Genomic DNA, 22,337 nt, shown 5'->3' with positions numbered 1-22,337 from the left:
ACTGAAATCCAGGAGCAAGTTCAAAGCCCATGGGCCTCAAGATGCTATACAGTCCCTTCCAAACCCTGAGGCTGTCTCTCTCCAGATGCACTTTTCCAAGTATATACACCCTCACATGGTACCTTTCCAAGGACATCCTGGCTCTGATGATATAAATACCGTCTCTAATTGTAGTACATCAATATAATGGAATATCATGAAGCCATTAAAAAATGAAGCAGATCTATATTTATTGACACGGGAAAATACAAAGTAGTTGAGTGAAAAAGCAAATTACAGTGAAATGCGCCATATCCATTTCTGGAAATGAAATAAATTCAACATGGTCTGGGAAAATAAACCATCATCACCTTTGGATGAGGGTTGAAGATAATTTCCACTTGAGCTCACTGTTAAATGGCCAAGATTCCAACTAGAATTCAACATGTTGCTTTTGGAAAACTATTCCAGAGAACAGGGAAATTGTGAAGCATCTCAAAGGGAACAATGCTATATCCTGGAAGTTCCTGGGGCCCAGGACTGGGTTCTGGCTCAGATAAGAAAGCATGCAAATATGGACACGATCACTGGGGGGCAGTAGAGACCCATCCTCCGCTCTAAGTTCGCCAACTTCCGCTGGGAAGGTTCCACACCCAAGGTGTGGTGCCAACACGGGGGGGGGGGGGGGGGGGGGGGGTTGATGGTATCTGGTCAAAGCAGGAACACAGGCAGGGGCAAGCCCTGGGTTCACATCCTGCCTCTGAGCTCACTAAGAGGGTTGTGTTGTGCATGTCAGTTCTCTTCTCTGAACTCTTTTCTGGTTCTGTGTGAGGCCACCCACAGGCCCACATGAGGATGCCCTCAGTGAATCTACAGCCAAGCACTAGGGCAGGGCCTGACCCACGCAGGGCCCAACACACTGCTCCCCCTGCTTTTCCTCACCAACTGCTGAGGGAGGAGCAAAGCGCATGCAAGGATCCCGTCCCTGGGGGCTTTCTGCCTCAAGTAAGGGAACATCACTGAGTAACCTTCAATATGGTCCCCACGAGTTTGGGGAGGGTTTGGTCTCTCTTCTGGTACTAAGTTGTTACCTCAGACAGCCAAGAAAAGGAACTAGGCATGGGTGAAAATAATGGCAAACTTTATTGGCATAAATCACAGGAATTGACTATGGGAAAAGCCAGGTTAGAAGTTTACAGAGAAAAAAAAAATAAAATAAAATCATCAAATAACCATTGACCCAGAGGGTGGACCCCAGAAACCCCAGTCCCCCTAGGGGAGGGGCCTGGGGCAGGTCACTGTAAACAGAGCAATAAGGCCTATGGGTGGAAGTGGAGACATCAGACCTTTGGAGGGGCCTGGATGACCTCCTCAGACCGGGGCTGCTCCCAGTCCTGCCTCAAAGGAGGGGGACCCTCTTCGGAGACCCCTGCATGCTCAGCCTCTGCTACGAGGCTAGTGGAGTGGTCGGGATCTTCCTCACTTTAGACCCCACAGGGGCCCCTTTCTGCTGACCCAGAACCCCAGGGCCTGCCTGCTCCTGCTTCATCCGTGGGGGCCAGAGCTCTAGGGGCTTCCCACTATGTTAGCAGGATCCTGTCCCTCTGCCCAGAGTCCTATCAGGCCCCCTTGCAACCACCTGGGCCCTATTCCCCAGACCTCCAGCCTTCAGGAAGGGCAGGAAGTTTGAGGAAATGATGGGCTCTGTGGAATCAACAAGACCAATGGTCAACACCAAATACCAGCTTTCCTGAGAAGGCAGAAGAGCCACAGAGAAGCGGGTGAGGAGGCCGAGAATGTTCAGTGGGTTCTCTTTGTTGCCAAGAAGTTCACAGGGGAGCAAATGCTCCTGATGGCTTACTCAGACAGGAATCAGCACCCCCAAAGTGCACTTCCCCCTTCTTCCTCAAGAACAGGATGGATGAGGTTCAGAATTCTAGGCCCCAAAGGGCAAGACACCCTGAGGCCAGTTTCAGTTAAGAGCTTGCTGGCCCAGGTAGTATCCAGGAAGGGGTTCTAAAATACAGCAGTTTATAAAACAGTCCTGTTGAGCTGTGAAGTTAAGGAAGGGGAGTCATAGAGCTGCTCCCAGTTCACCTGCTTGTGCTAAGAAAAAATAAAATACAAATTGCTTCCCCACCCCAAGCCCTCAGTACAAGGCAAACCCCATGCCACAGCCATTGTCACCAACAGGACCAGTGGCCATGGATGAGAGGAGTACAAAAGGGGACATCTTTAAAATCTCTTCAAAATCATTTTGTATAGAGAAGTAAAAGCAACTCAGATGATATGAATTCAAACCTCAGTGTAGAAATCTATCAAAGTCGGTACAGTGTCCAGGCATGGGGGGAAACTCCCCACCTCACGCCGTCCCAGAGACGGAAGAAGTGACTATAAAACATTATTGCTGGAGAGGCCTTTCTCAGTAGAACCAGAGCAGTTATGGGGGGTCGAGGGGCAGTGGCCCAGGCCTGGGGAGACTGGAAGGGCAGGAGGAGCGCAAGAAACCTTCCACGGCCCCTCGAACACCTCCACCCTTGGATAGATGGACTTATGCTGGCATCGTCTGAAGAGAGCCGGTATCCCCCAAAACCCTCAGGACAAGGATAATTAGGTCGGGATGGGGGGAGATGGATAAAAAAAGACCCTATCTGACCCTGCCTGCCATTCCCCCTGGCTCCACTGCCGAAGTATGAGTAAGAGATGGCTCCAGTGTGGGGTGCTGGCCTGGCCAGGCGGGTTCGTGGGGACACACATGGTGTAGGGCGGGGCCCTCCAGCCTCCACCTCTGGGGAGCCTGGGGAGGGCTACAGGAGGAGGAAGGCCCAGAGGCTCTGGCAGGGGAGAGGAGAGCAGGCCCTCTGGCCATCCTGCACCAGCCGAGGACACGGGTTCCAGTTTCAGTCGGGTTTGCCCCTTCACCCCTGGGCAAGGCCTCTGGGTCACAGTAGCAGTTGGGGAGGCTGGGCCAGGGCAGGGGGGCCATGAAGGACGCCTAGCAGAAGAGCTTGAGGAAGCAGTTCTGACAGTAAGGCTTGTCGTTCTGCTCCTTGAAGGTGCCCTTGTTGAGCTGCTTGAGGCAGAAGGCACAGACGAAGTGCTCCGGATGGAACTTCTTGGCCATGGCGGTGATGCAGCGGCCCGTAATGGGCTTCTGGCAGCCAGAGCAGAGTGAGCCTCGCCGCTCGTGGTAGTGCACCTCACAGTAGGGCTGCCCGTCGTGCTCGAAGAAGCTGCCGTTGATGAAGGGCGTGAAGCACTCCTGCAAGGCAGAAGAGGGGGCAGGGCGGAGGGCGGGGGTGGGGGACTCAGGCTGGGGCTCGGGCTGAGACAGCCACCGCCGGGAGGGGCAGAAGACAGTCACGCTTACGCCTCCCACTTGCTGAGCACCCTATGTGCGAAGTGCTGCACTAAACACTTACTGGATTCTCCCAACAGAAGAGGCCACTGAGGCCTAGAAGTTCAGTAACTTGCCTGAGGTCACGCAGCTACTAAGTTGCACAGCCTGGATTCAAACAGAGGTCTGACTCCTGGGCAGGTGGCTGGAACACTGTGCCCAGAAACCAACCTGCATACTTGGGTATTAAAGGCACTGAGAAGTCCTACAGTGAGCAGTGTTTCCCAAACTTATCTGGTCTGAGAGCTCTTGTTGGATCCCTAACGTCTGTGGACTCCCATTACCACCAGAATGAAGCTGGTACTGCATTATCTCATTTCATTCTCACATGCCCTTTTGCTGCACACGACCAGTTCCAGGGCCGCTGCACAAGACAAGGCTGGGGGATGTGTCTACCTTCCTCTTGGTTTCTCTCCTAGCCTCATTCTGATCCCTGGCCCAGGACCCAATGGACTTGAAGAATTGTACCCCCTATCTGCTCAGCACTTTAATAACCCTAAGTTAGATCCAGACAGCACAAAGCGGGGGGGCCTTCTCTCCCAGCTCTCTCCAGATGAGGGGACTCCTTACCCGGCACACAAAGCATTCGGGATGCCAGAGAGTGTTGAGGGCCGAGATGTAGTTCTCCAGGATGGCCCGGGCACAGCCGCCACACTTGGGTGCGAACATGTCAAAGTAATCCTTCCGGCAGTAGGCCTTGCCATCTTTCTCATGGAACCCTGAGAAGCAGGGGTTTGGGGGGGCCGAGTGAAGGCCTCTAGAGATGGAGCCATCCCGACTCTAACAACAGCGAAGTCTCCTGCCCCTGCCTCCCAAGCGCTGGGGGGAACAGGGAGGGACAGCGAGGTGGTCTGCCTGCCAGTCATACCTTCGGGACCAAAGAAGGCTCCACACTGGGCGCAGAAGAAGTGCTCAGGGTGCCACGTCCGGTCAAGGGCTGTCACCACTTTCTGTGAGAGTGAAGCATGGGGTCAGAGCCCAGGTGCCGACCCACTGGACAGATCCCGCAGCAGAGACTCACAGGCAGGACTGTCCTTCCCCGCCTGACCCCGCCAGAGATCAGGTCTCTGCTCACTGTGCTGATTACCACTGGGAATTCCGATTTATGGAAGGATGTGACATGCCAGACATACTTTCTCTCCTGAATCTTCCCATGTAGTTAAGGTCACAGGTTCTACTGCGACTCCCATCTTGTAAGTGGAAAACAGGCTCCAAGAGGCTGAGCGTTTCTCTTAACATCACACAGCAGGAGAGGGAGAGAACCAGCACGCCACTCCATTTATCAGGGCAGGGCTCCTAAGCCCTGGAGTGTCTGCAGCAAGTAATTTGGGATGGGAGGTGGAAGGGAGGTAGAGGGGCCCTGCATCCAGCCTGAGTCCGAATCCCAGCCCCACCATTTCCTAGCTGTGTGAGCTCGAGCGTATGAGTGACCTCTCTGAGCGTCAGATGGCAGGAGCAACAGTGAAGAACTGGGCAGTCCACCTGCCCTCCCGCCATGCTGCAGGGACTCACATCCAGGATGGGACCGTTGCAGTAGTAGCAGCGCGGAGAGAAGAGGTTGTGATAGTCCTTTTCACAGTAGGGCTGTCCATCCCGCTCGAAGAAGTTCCGGGATCCGATCTCCTCTTGGCAATGGGTGCAGACGAAGTGCTCTGGGTGCCACGTCTTTCCCATGGCAGTCACGACCTGGGGAAGGAGGCAGAACGTGGCTCAGGGCCCTGGCCTGCCACAGAGCAGCCTCCCTGGGATGAGCCAAGCTCCGGCCACCTGCGGCTCCCTCCCCTGCTCCACCTCCACCATCATCACCTGCCCGGCAATGGGCTTCTTGCAGGCCCCGCAGACCCCTTTGGCAACCGTGGCGACCCCCAGTTTGTTCAGGTCAGACTGCAGGCTCCCCAGCATACTATCCAGCTGGCTCCCAGGCTTCGGGGGCCCCCCAGGGGGAGAGCTGCTCCCCGTCTTCCCCTGGGCCATGAACTGCGGAGACAGGGAGAGAGGCGATCAGGACTTCCCAGCTTGGGGATGAGGTCTCACAACACCGCGGCACCAGGGGCTTTTCTCCCTCCTGGACAGGTGGGCTGAGGGAGGCAGGCAGTACAACCTCCTCCAGGGCCTCCAGAGCCCAGAGCCCAGAGTGTGGGAGTGGCATCCACAAGACATCCTGGTAGTCAGAGGGGCTTGAGGCACCCCACTGGCCTGACCAAGGCCCAGAAAACAGGCAAGCAGGACCCTAAGCCCCCAGCCTCGGCACTGACCCCTCCCTCGTCCTGCCCTTCGGGACTGCTCTGCCTGTCGTTCGGAGGCCAGCCGGCCGCCCACGCTTCTCCATCCGCCATTTGTTCCAGGCCCTGGATCTTGGATAGGGGAGGAAATGAGGACAAGAAAATTGTTTTTAATTAAGGAAGAAAGAAAAAGAGACCTCTGGATCGGACCATTTCACAAAAGGGCATCTAGGATGAGATAAGAGGATCCCACCCCACCACTACCACTGGCAGTACCAGAATTAGGAGAAGTCTAGAGAAAAAATGACCCAACAGAGGCCCAGGGAGAGATGAAGGGGAAGAAGGTGAGCCCACGAAAGGCATGGACACAGGGAAAGAAAGTAACTGGGGCTGAGAGCACAGAAGCCTTCCAGGTCCTGGCCTGGGGGCTGGAGGGGAGGGGCAGGTTTGGTTTCCCTTCTGGGGATGGCTTCCTCAGAGGAGCCTGGGGCAGGACCAAGGGACACGGGGAAGGGGCAGGCAGAGAGAAGCCCCACTGGGAAGCAAGAGGACAGCTGACATCAAGGGGCTGGGAGCGTAGACAGCAGGTTAAGAGAGGGTCCAGGGTCAAGGCAAAGTCTAAGGAAGGACTGTGGTACTGTCCTGACTTGTGGACAGAGGGCCAGAGGGCGTGTGTGTGTGTGTATGTGTCCGCAAGTATGCAGAGTGGGGACACAGCCCAGGGAGCACGGGGACAGGGAGGCCTGCCTGCATCGGGGGGAAGAGCGGGTCCTCGTCGGTCTGGCAGCCCACGGACCTCCAAGTGTGGGGTGCAGGAGGGGGAGGGGTGGGGCCCTGCACACCCTCCTCCTGAAGCCCTGCCACAGCACTCGGGACCCCAGGGGAACCTCGGGCAAGAGCGGAGGGCCCCAGGGAGGAGGGGGCGGGTAGGCTGGGTGAGGGAGAAGGGCTGCTGGCTGAGGTGTCTTTGTGCTGCTGGAGCAAAGGGACAGGAGGAGGAGGAGGAGAAGCCAGAACAGAGAAGGTTCTTCTTAGGGGAACAGGGGAGCCAGGAGGGAAGACGACCTGGGAAGAAGAAAGAAGGGAGAGAGATGAAGCAGAGCAGAAGAGCGGGGAACAAGCCATCCCCAGGCTCCCCCTGGGCCTTCCCGCTCTGGCACCAAGAGTGAGGCCAGTCTCACCAGGCCACAGGCTGCAGGACCCCTTCCCCCACCCTCCCTCACACACCACATCTCCCCTCCAGCCATCCTGGGCAAGAATCAGGATGCCTACTGGCCTGGCCCTGGCCCTGGCCCAGCCCCGGGCACCTCCTCACTACCTTCTCTACCAGCTGCCCCCCAGCCCGCCTCCCACGAGGCTGCACAGTGATGATGACGCCCTCGGTCAGCCAGTCCTCGGCAGAGGCCCCTGCTGCCCCCGCTGCCTCCTCTGCCTCCGGCTGGATGCCCAGCCGACCCTGCAGCTCTGCGATGAGCCGCTCCTGGGATGGGGTCCTGCTCAGGGTGGCGGGGTCCAGCCGGCGGCGAGGGGAGGGCTCCCGGGACATGGGGTGTGCGTGGCCCGTCTCCCGGCTCCTCCTGATCACAGAGCGGATCTGAGGGGGGAGGGGGAAGCTGTCACAGTCCCACTCAGGGCTCAGCCGAGGCTGCTCAGTCCACACTCAGGTGCCCCGGGCAGGAGAGGGCAAAACAAAACTGCCAGAGAAGAGCCAAGCTGAGGTGAGGTGGAGGCGGGGGGCAGAGCAGACTCCCTCCACCCAGCGCTGTCCTCCAAGTCAGCAATGACCTTGGGCAAGACTTCACTTCCAGGGGCCTCGGCTTCTCTATCCTTGAAATGGGGTTAGAGTGTTTTCTTGGCTGCCTTACGGGGTTACTCCAAGATTATTTGAAAGGATGTAAGTGGACATTCTTAAAAAGGCAAAGGCTTGTTTTTTTGATCTGTAATAGAAAAATGTGATCCTTCCTGCCAGTAAATCTTTTAATTAGTTTTTTTCCTGGTGTATATTATAACCTACTGATTTGTAGTGGTTTTGGGTTTTCTTTTGTTGTTGTTGCTCTAGTCTCTTTTTGGAAAGGACATAAAATTTTAATCAAGCAAGAAGCAAATAAGAACAGTAACATCAGCCATGGCTTATTGAGGACCACGTGCTGTGTTCTCAGCACTTTACAGGCATTACCTCATTTAATCCTTGGACAGCGATGAGGGGAAATGGTCTATGATAACCCCTATTTTCTATTTTTTAAGTAGGCTCCACACCCAACATGGGGCCCGAACTCACGGCCCCAAGACCAAGGGTCGCACGCTCTACTGACTGAGCCAGCCAGGCCCCCTTACTATTACCCCCATTTTAAAGATAAGAAAGCTGAGGCTGGTGGGGGTTTGCTCAAGGTCACACAGGGTAGCAAGTACTGGAAGCGCAGTTTGTATTCAGTACTATCTGGTTCCAAAGCCCATGCTTTTAACCATTTCGCACACATCACATCAGGAGGTCTGGGGTAGCCCATCTAGAGGAAAGAGCCTTAAAACAAGCAAGAGGCGGACTGCCACTAAGAGAATTTCCAGGGCCCAGAGGCTCCCTGGCCCCACAGAGCCCACTCTGAATACTGGTCATCAGGGTCACAGGCCACGCGATCTCGGGATTTGCTGCCCAAGCAGACATGCACAGAGTGGGAGGCTACATGCAGTTAGCCAGGAGCGGCCCACACTCAGGCCCGCCGAGGGCCATGCCGAGCAGCCGTGCGAGCTTGCGCCTGCCTGGCCAGAGGTGGAAATCCTCTCAGTGGTGTTGGGCGTGTCCATGACCACGGCAGGTGGAAGCTCCGGCTGTTCCCTCTTGGCCTCGGCAGCAGCTTCGGTGGTACCCTCTGGCCACCTGGGGGTCTCAGGTCCCTGGGTTGGCCTGACCAGGCTTCCCCTCATGGGTCTCTGGCCTAACTGCTCCTCGTCAACTGGGGCCGGGTGGCTGCTTGCCGGCTCCCCTGGCTCTGGCTTTGCCCTCTGCTTCCGCTGTCCACATTCCTTTGTGAGACTCCAGGTATCTGGGAAGATAGCCTGACGGTCCACGGCCACGACAGCTGGCTCAGTTGCTTCCTGGAAGCTGGATGTGGCTCCGTGGGGGATCTCAGGCCTGAGCGCCTCCAAAGCCCATGGCTGCTCCCGAGCAGCAGCCATGGCGTCCTCTGGGTACAAAGGGTTGGCCAACAGCCGGTGGGGGTCTCCAAGCTCCTGGGGACCTGCGTGCCCAGCTTGGCGGGGGTGGCATGTGGCAGGGGGGCGCCCTGGAAAGCGCATTTGTAAGGTTTGGTAGGTATCTCCAAACCTGAGCCCGACTCTCTGCACCAAACGGCCCCAGAGAACCCTCCACAGAGGGAGACCTTGAGCTGGGAGTGTCAGGTGTCGCCTGGAGGCCAGCCAAATCAAGCCAGCTGGGAGCCACAGGAGGTAGAAGGCCCCGCCCATTATCAGGGTCCTCCAAACAGGGGACCTCCTGGGTGGGAGCGTGGCCTCCAGAGGAGAGCTTAGTAGTGGATGGCGAGAATACAGAGGGCCCAGGAGGAGGAGGAGAAGGAGAAGGTATATGGTGTGGGGATGGAGCTGGTTTGGGCAGCAGCCCCGGGGAGCTCAAGGCCACAGCAGAGGAGCTGGTCTGGAAGAGGAGAAACACAAGAGGCAGAAAGGAGAGGAGAGAGAGATGGGAGAGGTGAGGAGAGATGCTCTCTGCAAGGGGTGGGCTTGGCCTGAGGGCTCTGAGAGCCACCAACTACACTGACCAAGGCTAGACCGAGGTAGCTGAGAAGCTGAAGCATGGGGACTGGCCTGCGAAAAAGACCCAGACCCCAAAAAGGTTTTCCTCGGCTCCACAACCCTGGCCCCTGTCAAACCCAGGCAGCAGAAAGCTGCCCCTGAGCCATGCCTGTGGGGCCGCCCCAGTCAGAGTAGAGACAAGGGAGAAAAGGCTACAGAGGGAGGACCATGGGGGACCGGTGACCAGGAAGGTCAGCCCAAGCACCAATCGAGGGAGAGTCAGCCGCAGGCAGCTGCTCTGCTTCCTCCAAACTTCTCCACTTGGCCATCTCCCCCAGACAATCCTAGCCTTCCTACGTCCCCCAAGACCTTCATCTCGGGGCACAGCTAGAACCAGCACACTATGACACTAGCTGTCTCAGAAGATAAAAACAGGGGCACCTGGGGGGCTCAGTCGGTAAAGCGTCCGACTCTTGATTTCAGATCAGGTCATGATCTCAGGGTCCTGGGATCAAGCCCCACATCAGGCTCCCGCTCAGCAGAGAGTCCACTTGAGATTCTCTCTCTCTCTCTCTCCTCCCCTGCCCCTCCACCTGCTCCTACTCTCTCTCTCAAATAAATAATCTTAAAAAAAAAAAAAAAAAAACAGCCTAAAGGTTGGTAGTGCAGGGCTCCCCAGGGCCAACACCAAAGTCCAAGGGACTTGTTTCTGATGGTGGCCACTCACCACCCACAACCACCGACACGTGAGGGTCACAAGCCCATACAGCTCCCATCCCCCACTGTGAAACCCCAGCTGGAGGGACTCTTGGAGGTACCCTCAGGGCCAAGAGCACTCAGCCAGCTCGCTCCCCTTCTCAGATTCCCTACTTCATGCCCCAAAGGTCTCGTGCAGACCCACGTGGAAGGGTGAAGTCAGCAACTGCTAGAGATCAGTCCGAATCAATCCCCATGGAGGCACTGCATCTTCTAAATAAAACATCTCGGGTCTGGCAAGCCTGGGAGGCCCAGGATGGGAGGGGAAGGGAAGCCTCACGCAGGACTGGCCCAGGAGCCTGAAGGGTTAGGTTTCCCACAGACAGAACCTATGGGGACTCGGGCCTGTGGAGGGTGGGGGGAAGGATGGAGGGTGGCTAGTAAAAAACACCTATGCATTCAGGAGCCAGAGGCAGAAAGAAAAGGGATGGGTTGAGGACAGACAGCCAGCGTGGGAGATGGGGCTCCAGGGCAAATGACCTCAGGCACAGGATCCCAGTCCCACACGGCCCAGCAGAGAATGCCCTCCCCCACCAAGAGCAACCATCAACACAGAGTCCTTTGTCCCAGCCTCCTGATCCCCTGGGTGGCTGGGAGCTGGGAGCAACCGGGAGGAAGGAATGTCCCTGCTAAGTGCGTCTCTGCCTTCCCAGGCTGTGAGGCAGCCCAGTGCCCGTGAAGCCTGGTCTGACCCTCCTGGCAGAGGGCATCCTGGTGAGGCCCGAGCACCGCAGGGTCCCTGGCTCAGGACAAGGCTGAGCGCCCAAGTTCCAGCTACTCACACGGAGGTACAGGGGAGGAGAATGAGGGGGCGGGGAAGAGGAGGGGTCTCGGGGCACCTTGAAATCCGAAAGGGAGGCCATCAGCTCGTCCAGCTCCCTGGTGGCAGAGGAGGCTGAGATGCGTGTCTGCTGCTGACTGGAGGTGACTCGCTGAGGGCTGCTCATCTCGCCCTGGTTCACAGTGATGGCGGGGCTGCAGGGCAGGCACGGCATCAGCGGGGACCCCGGAGGCCAGCTCCGTGTTCCCCCAGAGTGGCCCTCTCCTCTCCAGGGTCTCAACATCTCAACTCTCACATTGGGGTCCTCCCACCCGACTCCAGAGAAGCCTGCCGGCTTCCAATCTCTCCGGGGGGCGGGGGGCGGGGTATGCAGTCAGCCACGGGACAGAGCGGAGGGGAGCTGGCATGGGAGAAGAGGGCAGCTCGACCAGCCCCTTTCTCAGGAGGACATCTCTGGCCCTCCTCGCCCGAGTTCGAGCTTCCCTGTTAAACAAGCCCAAGCACCACGTGTACCCACTCCCACAACACCCTATGTACCTGTGAGATTGTTCCAACAACACAGTAACACCAAGAAGGGCTAACGTTTAGGAACCACCAACCATGTGTGTTATGTGCTCGGAGCCAGAAACCATTCCAGATACTTTACATGTATTATGGGGTCTCATCCCATCAAGGTAGGTGGTCTTATTGCCATTATCCTATATCCCTTTATCCCATTTTATAGACAGGAAAACTAAGGCTTGAGAGACAACACTCAGTAAGGAACCCTTGGAGTGTGGCTCCGACCCCTGCCACTTAGCTGCTGGCACCCTCTGCGTGCACGATGTCACCTTTTCTGATGGGTGGGGGCTCAATGAAGGCAGGGAAGGTGTCCATGAGCTTCCACAAACCCCCCAGTGCCTGGTCCAGGGCCTGGCAAACAACAGGCCCTCAGAAGGGAATGGGTGACAACTGGCCCAAGCGGACAGACACTGGAGCACAGCGCGGGCTGGGCGAGACCTCCCCTGCCCGGGAAAGGCCAGTGAGACTCACACGGGGCTGGGCACGGAGCTCTCCAGTTCATCCAAGAGACTCTCCACGCTGGGCCGCACGTCCTCCAGCCCGCGGCCCCCATTCCGCTTGGGCTTCTCTTTCGTCAGAGGCCCGGCTTTGCCCCCCAGTGGGCTGTTATTCTCCGGGATGCCATAGTGGGGGCTCAGAGCCCCAGGCAGCGGGGGGCTCGAGTTGGCCTCATCTTGGAAGAGCGAGAGAGAAAGGCTGCTCAGCCCTGATCCCTCTGGGGATCCAGAGGCCAGCAGGTAGGCCCAGGGGGGCCAGGGGGCCAGTCCTACCTGCAGAGAAGCCTGGGGGGTTATGCTGCACCGCGTTCAGTTCCAGCAGCAGGCGGTCAAGTTCAGAAAGGTTGCTGCCCAGGGAGGAGCTCATCACCGTGGGTGAAGGCTCGGCCGACTTCTGCTTATTGGGAAAACTGAGAGGCACAGGGGAGGCCGTAGTGAGAGGTGCCCCCCAGCTTTGACAGCCCCCCCAAGACCTCCCGGAGATAAGATGGAGCAGGTGTGAAGTCTCCCCCAGCAAGAGAGGGGAGAGTGGAGAAGGGATGTGGTGAGAAGAGGGGAAGAAGGAAGTCTTGCCTCAGTTCCTCAACGATACAGGGTGACGTGACAACCCAACCCTGCTACTGTATCTACCGTATGGAGACGGCAGCACTAAGGCCACCGGGCCAGCCCAAGGCAGTACGAGCTGGCCAGGAGCCTCGGGGCCTTCTGCATGCCGTTGCCAGGCCTGACCCCTGGCCTCAGACCTTCCAAGCAGGAGGGGAAGGAGCGCACGGAGGGCTGCGTCAGTACCTGTAGACGTGCTCTTCCTCACCGGCTCGGGAACACGGAGGGCCTGTGCCGTCCTGAGGGACGGAGGCACTGGAAGTTTTGGCACCGGAGTCGTACACGGGTGACGGGGACTGAGGCTGCAGGGAACAGAATGCTCAGAGCCTCCCCCGAGGGGAGGAACAGGAACAGCCCGAGTCACCCCCAGGAGGCTCCGGCTCACAGTCTCACCAGGGAATTTCCACACTCCGGCCAGGAGACAGGTGATTAACACTTGGTCACGTGTCCCCTCACATGGCATCTGGGAGACCTGGACGTTTCCCAGCCCCTCTCCCCATCGCCCGGATCCCATTCCTCCCCTGGCTCCCCAGGCTGCTGCCAGACAAGCTCCTGCTGCCCCAAAGACTCGGTTCCCTGTCTTCCCGGCCCCTGTCCCCACCTTACCTGCTGGTGGATGAATCGGGAGGCACTGGGCTGCCACTGGTCTAAGGGGTCAAGGATCGTGCCATTGAGGGCCTCACTGGACGGGGGCGGCGGGATAGGGGGTGGCACGGCAATCTCCTGGTATGTGTGGTTTCCAGTTGGGTATGAGTAGGGGGTCTCCTCGGGCAAGAACACGGGCCGTTTGGAGATGTGGGAGGTGGTGGACTCCAAGTCTGCCAGCAGGGCGTCTGCAGAGAGAACACGAAGAGAGCTGGTAGGAACCAGGGATCCTGGGAACACACTGTCCAGTGGCAGTGCCCTCCCTGGCTGCTGCACCCAAGAGTTAATCACTTCTGAGCACCTGCCCCACCCCTGGGAGAAAGAACCAGCCCCAGGGCAGGAAGCTATCAGCCCAGACCAGCCTGGCTAAGAGCCAGCTTCTAAAACTGACCTCGTCTCCCCAGCCCACGGCTGAAGGTGCTGTGGAGGCTCCTGCGCGGCCCTTGGGGCTCTCCTACCTCTGGCACTTGGGCACCTGCGTTCCCTCCCGACAGGGCTGTGCAGCTGGCTGGCTGGAAGTCAGAAATGCCTGCCTGGAACTCGGCACTCTGACTGCACAGGGCAAGGCGGAGAGAATGGGCGGGAGGGGCCCCACGTCACAGGGAGGGGCCCAGCCAGTGCCAGGTCCCACTTAAATTCCAGGAGCTTGGGCTTTCTCAGCAACCTCCCCTCATCCAACTGGAGCAGTCCCTGGGGTATGGTACCTGTCTTTCTGACCAGGTAGAAGCAAAACCCCAGGCTCCGTGCTCCTCCCGAGGCCCTGGGCTACAGGGTGAGGTACGTGGGGAGGTGGGGGCTGGGTCGAGGCTGGTGCAGTGTTCCCCACCCCCTCAGCCGAGCAGGGGGCAGGACTGCCCCGTAGGCTGTTTCTGTGGAAGCCTGGCAAGCAGCCTGGCCCCAGAGGCTCCAGGGCCCCGCTACTCTGCTTTTAACAGCAGAAGGGAGCCGAATTGAGTGCAAGCTTCCATTACCCTGGCACCGGGCAGCCAACAGGGGGGCCCTGGATCTCCCCAGTCTCCAGACAAGGGAATATCTGGAGGGGCAGGAGTAGGAACTGCTGACAGCCCCTCAACTTCAATCCTCCCCTCCTGAGACCCTCAACAGCCCCATAGCTCAGAGAGCCTGGCCCCAACACCACACCCTCATTCCTACCATATTCAAGGACTTGATCTCACTCTCACTTTCCTGCCGACCTGCTGGGGGTCAGGAATGCTCAGTCCCTGGCCCTTAGGATATTATTTATGAGAATGTGATGGCTGTGTCTACTGCCAATCACTAGTAACAGGCAGCACGCTAAGCACTGCATGTATGGGGTCTCTCCGTTAATCCTGATACTGGATAAAGCTGGCATTCTGATCCTCCCTTTACAGATGGGGAAAGGGGCTTCAAGAGGCGCTGGAACCTGCCCAGATCACAAAGCCAGTTAGAGACAGGACTGTCTGGCTCTTCAGTAGCCCCAAGCTCCAAAAATCTGGCGTGCAAGAGTCTGCTGTGATCACAACATGATGCCACATTTAAACAGTACAACTTCCTGAATATCGGGGCCCTGGCTGATCCTTCCTCACAGCCCTGTCCCCAACCCCACCCCTGCTCGGTGGAGGGAAGGAAGCAAGGGGGGCCCACACCTCCCAGCAGCCTGCCTGCCCTCCCACACCCAAAGCTGGCCACACCTACCCCCAGCTCCTACCCAGCTGCTCAGAGGGGGAGCCTGTCACAAGGCCCAGGACCCTGGGGCCAACAGCCCGGCACAAGGGTCTCCTGACTTCCGAGGCAAGTCAGCTCCTGCAGCCCCCTCCCCCTCCAGATCCTCTAGAAGAGTCTGGCTTCCTGTCTCTAACAAAGCAGAACTAGACACAGTCAGTGTGTGCCTAGGTAATAACAGAAAAGAAACCCGTGTCCAGGGCCAATCTCAGTGGCCTCTGAACGGCCGCACCTGCTGCCTTGGCTTCACACAGCACCCCACTTCCCCTGGGCCCAATTCAGCACGGACAGGGTCTCCCCTTTTCCACCAAAGGCAGAGCTGGCTAGAAAACCCCACAGGGCTCCCCAGAGCAGGCAGCATGTTCAGCCCCGGTGGGAATAACAGGAGTAGCTGCCAAGCTTGACTGCCCACCAGGAGCTTGACCCTGTGTTCCTTCCCTTCCTCCTCACAGCAACACTAGCACGGAGGGTACAAGTGAGGCAGAGAGAGGCAGAGTCACGTGCCCATAATGCCAACGCTGGCAGACGGGACACAGCCAGGATCTGAACTCAGGTCTCTCAGGCTCCAAATACTCAGAAGACAAATGGTTAACCTCTCCCACCAGACCCTCCGAGTGAGGGTTTCCGCTGCCCTCTGCCTCCAATCCCCTCCCCCTCCCCCAGACTCGAAGAGAAGTCCGGTTTACAATTTCACTGGGGTCTTTTAAACACCAATACATCTGTTGGTCAGAAGGAGCAATCTTAGGGAGACAGAAACAAAAGATCCCAGGAGTTCAAGTCCTAGCTCCTCTACCGACTCTCTGCGGCCACACAGCCAATCCTTTTGCTTCCCCAAGCCTCAGCTGTCCCGGCAAGGTGGGGTTCGTAATTCCCACCTCACGGTATTGGCGTGAGGTCTACACGGAACAGCACATGCTACAGTACATGGGAAGCTGCAAACGCCAGATCTTATTCGTTTTGTGAAATTCTGAAAAACACCTTCCTCCAAGGAGGTCAAGTTGGATGCAAAGTACCATCTTCTATGGGCAGGATCTGGGTAAGACATGACAAGGGCAATCCTCGTGAGAAGAGCGAAGTAATAAAGTAATATTCAGAGTGAAGCGTGTGTGGACGCCAGGGGAAAAGCACATCAAACGTGTGTCTGCCTGAGTGCGAGAGAGCACATGCACGAGCCAGGGGGCCTCTGGTGTAGCTTCCTTCTCTCCCTGCACCCTTAGTCATTGCTCAGTGACTGCACAGGACTTGGTGCCACTGTCTCCCCAAAGCCCCCCCACAAATGCCTCAGGGAAGGGAGCCAGGAATATAGGAGGCAGCCAAGGAGGCCTCTGGCCTCTACTTTGGATTCCTATGGGTGCAGAAGGCCACTATGTCCCCAAAGCCTGCAAAATGGTAACGGGCCAAAGTCTCCTTGCAAGCTCAGCAAACTCCTCCCCTGCTTGAGTCAACAGAGGCGGCAGAGGGAAGACTGCTCACAGGAGTCCACTTACAAGCAGCACCCCATGGGTGGGTCCTCCAGTTTTCAGCTACACCTACTGCCTAGTACCTAGCTCTAAATACCCGACAGCCAGGATCAGAGTCCGTCTACACAAACCCCAAAGAAGAATGGACACCGTCCCCCTCCCTTGTAGGATACACTCCAGATACACAGTGGCAGTACCGGAAGCAAGGGGGGTGCGGGGGGGGGGGCCTCCTTCCTCCAAGCTAGGGAAGGCTCTAAACGTCCTGAACATTTCTGCACTAAGTTTCTGGGTCCAAGCCTGAAACCTTGCAGACAAGTCAGAGCCACCAGGACCACCCAAGCCACTCTACGGAAGGAAGCTCTCCCTAGGGCTTCCCATCCCTTTTCTGGAAGAAACTACCCTGGAGGGTGCAGGCTTTTTGCCTCTCTGGGCCAGCTGATGCATGTCCCTGCACTTCCACCCACACAAGAGGGAAAGTGGAAGTCTCTGGGTGAGACCATTCAATGTGTGTGCCAGGGGGAGGGGTTCTGCTCTCCAGATAGGTGGGGGAGGGGATGGAAGGCTTGGTGCAAAGTCTCCAGCCCACCAGGGGCAAAGGACACCCAGCTCTGCCCTGGCGAGGAAGGGGTGCGGCCCGTCCGCGGCTTCCCGCCAGAGGGCGCTATTGGCCCGTCTGCTCCCAGCGGCGGGTACAGTAACCGAAGGTAAACTCGCGCAACCACGGAATTTTCGAGCCGGGGAAGACCCGGGAGCCCCCGGCCATGGGCTCCCTGGGGAAGTTTCAATCCCGAGAAAGCTCGGTGAGCTGGAGGGACGGAGCAGCTACGAGAGGAGCACGAGGTGTCTGCAAACCTCCCACCCGTGCCTGGGGCACACGAATATTTGAAAGCACGACGGAAGAGTGACGCAGCCTCGCAGGGCTCCGGAGACCCACAGGGACGCGCGCCCCTCTGCAGACACAGCGCCGGCGGGCGCCCCCCGTCCCCACCCCGCAGCCGGGCCTGGGCCCAAGCAGCCGCTCAGATCGGGGGCGCCCTCGGGCCCGCAGGCCGCTTGGGGGAGGGGGGGCAGGCGGCCTGAGCGGGCGGGGTGCACCCGGCCAGGCCGAGACGAATAGGCCCTTTCCCGGGCCCCAGTGACCCGCCGAACGTAATCCTGCAGGCTAGGCGGGCGGTGGGAGGTGGGGTGGGGGCGGGAGCCTCGGGGTCTGCAGTCCCGCGAGGGGAGTGAGGGGGTTGATGGGGTTAAGACTCAGACGTCCCGGATGGCTGCCCAGGGGGGGAGGGGTAGAGGGCCGGTCTGCCTGCATTCCAGGATGCAAGCCACAGTTGCGCCCCTGACATTCCCAAACCAGCCTGGGGATGCAGGACAGGGGCATCTTAGCCCTCCTCATGTCCCCCAGACTGCGGTTCTGGGGACCTAGGCTGACCCACTGACACATGACACCCTATAATAAGTTAAAGAAACGCAATGAACCCCTTCCACCTCCACCCCCAATGAAGTATAAAAACAAGTTAGACTCTTTCACAAGCCTGGCTTCCTCCTATCCAAGCCTTGGCCACTCCTGAGTGTGTGATAAAGACTGTCAAGACCAGAGCTGGGCAGGTGCCAAGAGATAAAGGTCTATCCACCAGGATCCCTCAAGTTGGGGGCGGGGGTGTGGGTGATGGAGGACCCAGGACTACTCCATTCTCTCCTCCCAGGCTCTAAAGACACTAGATGTTAGAACTTGCACAGGCGGAACTCTGAGTCACACAGACTCTGCTCAGTGGCCAAGCTGCTCAGCTAGGCTGCTTAACGGTTCTTGTGCCTCAGTTTTCTTGTCTGTCTGACGGGAATGTCACCATTTTACTCACGGGAGCAAGGAATATCATGAGAAAACGGATACACGGTGCTTGCTTAGCACTGTCCCTGGAAGAGAGCACACTCAGTAAATTGCTAGCCTGGGGGAGCTGGCTCCCAGAGAGATGGTTAGCCCTGGAGGGGCAAGAGAAAGCGCCTCCTCTTCCTATCCCAGTCCTGACGCAAAGGAGGCTGCAATACAGGACCAGCGGTTAGGGGCACCATTCTGGGGAAAAGAAAGCCACCCTGGAGAGGCCTCCCCACCAGGTCTCCAGGTCTCCACACCCACTCCTCCATCGGAGGCTCTGGGCTGAACTAGAAGAGGTGGGGTCCTTCAGCCTTCAGAAGACCCCACCTCAAAATGCCTTGTATTCTTGAGGACTGGCCCAGGAAAGCCCGCAGTTAGAACTCAATCTTTTCCTTTTCAAGACTCCACTCACCCACCTTCCTTCTGCGGGCCTTAACTCCGCTTTCGTCACCCCAGGGCAGGGGCTGGCACAGTCTCTTTGGGAGCTGACAAGCAGAAGGAAGGAGCAGCAAGCACCACCCTGAGAGTTCCAGCACAGGAGGCAAGGGGCTGCCATAGCGCAGGGGCCTTCCCCACAGTCCAGGGCCAGCTGTCCATCCCTGCCATTTAATATGAGATCGGATTCTCAGAGAGACAGCAGCGGCTCAGCCCCCTTCCCACAAGTCCTAGAGAGGCCCGGTCTTAGGCCTGTCTACCCTGCTGGATTCAGAACTCTGGGCAGGGCAAGGGAAGTTTCAGCTCAGGCCCGGTGGCCTCAAGTGTCAGAGGAGAAGCTGCCCAAGCTCAGGGATCCAAGCAGTGAGCGGGCTCAGCCCTTCCTAAGGAAGGAGCTATGTAAACAGCAGGACCAGCTCCTCAGGGATGGTCTCATCTCAGCCCCTTTGCTGAGACTCTTCCAGATTAGGAAGGAAGCCGGACAAGAAGGCGGGTCCCCCTTCCCCCAGCCCTGAGCACACGAGCAGTTAGAGCAGAGGTAATCTAATCCACAGCGGGGTACTTTTATTCAGTGAGTAACTCCCCAGGAATGGGGAGCTGGGTATATTTATCCTGATAACTGCCGTTGGAGGAAAGGCAGATCTGTGACCAGTAAGGGCCAATCCACAATTAGGCCAGCCCCCTCTGCCCCCACCAGGCCCAGGGACCCACAGGGCCTGGACACTGACTAGGAGGTCAATCTCCTGGAGGGGCCTTCCCTGCCAATTTGGGTCCAGTCCCTCTCCCTGTCTCCTCTCCAAGAATTAAGCCCTGGAGAGCAGGGGCCTTGTCGATCTTGCTTGATACCTCTCCCCAGAAGCCAGAATGACAGGGGCTGTGAGGAGGAGGAGGAAGATGGGGAGGGAGCAGTGAGCAGAGAAAAGCCAGTGCAGAGTAGGAACCAGGACACAAGGATTCCAGGCCCAGACAGCTGGGTGCCTAGCAGCACGTGGAACAACCCACATGGGTCATCTTCTCTGTCTGTAAAATGGGCAGAACCCAATCTGTCCCCATGCCCGGGAGCAAACTCTAGGGAGGAGAAAACACAGTTTCAGGTAAGACTTAGATAGCATCTCCGGCTCTTTGGAGTTTGTCTAAATCCAAGGCATTGCTATTATCTGAATCCCAGACAGGAACTACTTTCCCTAAGGGGATGGATGAGAAACAATCAATACTGTAGTGTCATTTAAATATTTCATAGCCGTGCCTGGAGGTTATGAAGACTTAGCCACCCTTCTCCTTCGCTGACTCATGCCTCACTCAACAGGAACTGCCATTTTACTGTCTCAGCCCTAGAGGAAGTGTGGGCTGGGGGTGACACATGGGAAACCAGGGGGGCAGGCCGGAGTCTTCCAATCTGCTGCCCGGAAAGCTGGGAGGTGGCCCTCTGGGTGTGGCATTTCTACCCTGGGCTTCCCACATGCCAGGGAGGGTGGTTTCCTGTCTGCCGAGGAGCCCTTCCTTGCAGGGGCTGACACAACATGAGTGTGCCGGCTGGGTCACCTTTATTGGGTGCCTGGCTTGTGCCCAAGGCCACAGAGCACAGGTAACCGGAGACTCGAGAGAATAAAGGCAGAAAGGCCATTCCAGAAGTTCCCCGGAGCTCCTCCGGGCAGAAGCCCAAGGGCGCCAGGCCCCATGTGCACCAGGTGCCCACACAGGGCCCCCCCCCATACTGATTGGGCCCCTGGCTGCTACTGAGACTTCCCCAGGTGGTAGCAAACGGGAGGAGGTGCCCAGATTTACCCTTCACACCTCCCTGCCGGCCCAGGAGCAGGTCCAGGCTGGCCAGACAGCAGTCTCTTTTCTGTTGTCGGTCATTCATCCCTCTGTCTGGGATCAGTAGGCCCCGCCCTCCCCCAGAGGTCCCAGAATCACCGTGGACGCATCCCATTGGTCAGATTTCATTCACCTCTTAGGGTCATCCAGAGACAGCACTTTTTAAGGTCAGGCTAAGGCCCAACTCCAGGCCCATCCCACAGTTCCTTCAACGCGGATTTACGTACAAAAAGAGCCTCAAATCCAGGTACCGGCTCTGGTACTGGTAATTTTCTCAGCTCTGCCACACCCACTCCAATCCACTCCCGCAAACAGGCTCTTCTTGGAGGCCAGTCGTGGGTTTCTGTTGCAGGGCAGGGCGGCTCCTTGGGCCTCTCAGCCCCGCTAATCACCACCAGAGGTTAGGAGGGGCTCAGAAGTGAGTCATCTGCCCTACAGAGACCCGAACAGAAAGTTCAAAAGTTTGCCTGTTGCAGGGGTGAGCCGTGGTCTTCGCGATGTTTGTGCACTTGACAGCCCTAGCTACCCACTCTTTGCCAGTCGAGTTCTGATCAATGAACACAGCTCAAGGTGGTCACAAAATGGGCTGACGCTTCCTGATCTCGGGCACTTGGGGTATTTCCCAAACAAATTCAGCTCTCTCCCTCCTGCCTTTCGGGTTTTCTGACAGCAACCCTAAGAGCTGCAGCCCTCCCCGGCTCCCACACTTCACCGGCACATTAAGTCTTCCTTCCCGGGTGCTTCTCTCATTACTGGCTTCCTTTCTTTTCATCGACAGCTTAGACCAGCATCCAAATCCAGGCTCAGCCCCTTCTCAGCCTTGCCTGCAGCCCCCTGCCCAGGTTCCCCAACTCTGACCCTTTCAGCAGACACCAGCAGTATGAACACTTCTTGGAACCCCCTTTTTGGTGTGTGCCGCCTTGCCCCCTAGACCACACATCCTATGTTCCTGGGGCAGGAACTCACTTCCCTCTGGATAGATCCACAGCACAAATACCATCATGAGCCTCTCCTGCAGTAAGGAGATGTGTGCCAAGCAAGGGGGGACACAATGCTCAGGCACGAATGGCCCTCCCTGCCTGCAGGATAAAATCAGAAGCCCTGGGGATGGCACTCTTGAGCTTCTCAGAATATGGCCCCAAACGAGCTTCCACCTCCTTCTGGAGCATACTTACTGCAACCTGCCTCTCTAGACAAACTGGGCCCCCTCTTCCCTTTCCCCAGCTGTATGCCAATATGCACCATACTAAACATGCCTCCCCCCAATCTTCTACCAGGATATCCATACCCCTCAGGGGACACATGGAGGCCAGAGGCACAGGAACCACCTCAGGATAAATACATTCTGAGGCTCAAATTTACTCAGGAGAAAGAAATTTAAACCATTGCCCTAAAGCAAGCAAGGCTACCATATGAAGCCAAAGGCAAAAATGCAAATGAGTTATAAGATAAAAAGTGAGGCTTCAAAGAGACTCTTCGCACGTGCACTTGGGACTTTGAACAATTTTAAGCAGGACCACAAAGCCACCACTGTCCACACATAAAGCCACCCCTGTCCATACCACAAATTTGGCTGCTCTAGTGGCATTGGGAGTGGGGACAGTCACATAGCTCTTTGTACACCCTCTGGCATCCCAATCTGCTGGGCAGTGTGGCAGAGGGGAAAGAAGCCCCCCCTCACCCAGTAGAGTAGCGAGGCAGATGGTTGAGTCCACCACTCACCAGCCTGGGTGGCAATTTAACCAGATCACTCTGGCTTCAGCTACTCAGATAACCCAGAGAACACATGGTGAGGAATCAATGACAAAGCATGCGAAAGCCACCGTGGTGGCTGGGGAGGACCTCCTCTGCCCTCCCACTGTGACACA

At 57.4% G+C, this 22,337-nt stretch overlaps 1 protein-coding gene across 1 annotated transcript in view; it reads right to left on the bottom strand.

Annotated features, from left to right (window-relative positions):
* Window positions 1–1,103: 1,103 nt before the first annotated feature.
* The window catches only part of PXN (paxillin), a 45,904-nt gene continuing 24,670 nt past the window's right edge, over window positions 1,104–22,337 (bottom strand). Inside the window, 15 exon segments of the mRNA XM_044389898.3 lie at window positions 1,104–3,241; window positions 3,947–4,095; window positions 4,245–4,326; window positions 4,889–5,062; window positions 5,183–5,353; window positions 5,632–5,730; window positions 6,346–6,663; window positions 6,917–7,192; window positions 8,353–8,850; window positions 8,852–9,244; window positions 10,938–11,073; window positions 11,912–12,113; window positions 12,211–12,347; window positions 12,727–12,842; window positions 13,147–13,373. Coding sequence (XP_044245833.3) covers window positions 2,975–3,241; window positions 3,947–4,095; window positions 4,245–4,326; window positions 4,889–5,062; window positions 5,183–5,353; window positions 5,632–5,730; window positions 6,346–6,663; window positions 6,917–7,192; window positions 8,353–8,850; window positions 8,852–9,244; window positions 10,938–11,073; window positions 11,912–12,113; window positions 12,211–12,347; window positions 12,727–12,842; window positions 13,147–13,373 — 3,245 coding nt within the window. The 3' untranslated portion in view covers window positions 1,104–2,974.

This window comes from Ursus arctos, unplaced genomic scaffold (genome assembly GCF_023065955.2).
Source record: "Ursus arctos isolate Adak ecotype North America unplaced genomic scaffold, UrsArc2.0 scaffold_34, whole genome shotgun sequence".
NCBI lineage: Eukaryota > Metazoa > Chordata > Mammalia > Carnivora > Ursidae > Ursus > Ursus arctos.
Note: the sequence above shows the minus strand (reverse complement) of the source record. Positions and strands in the feature narration are given on the sequence as shown.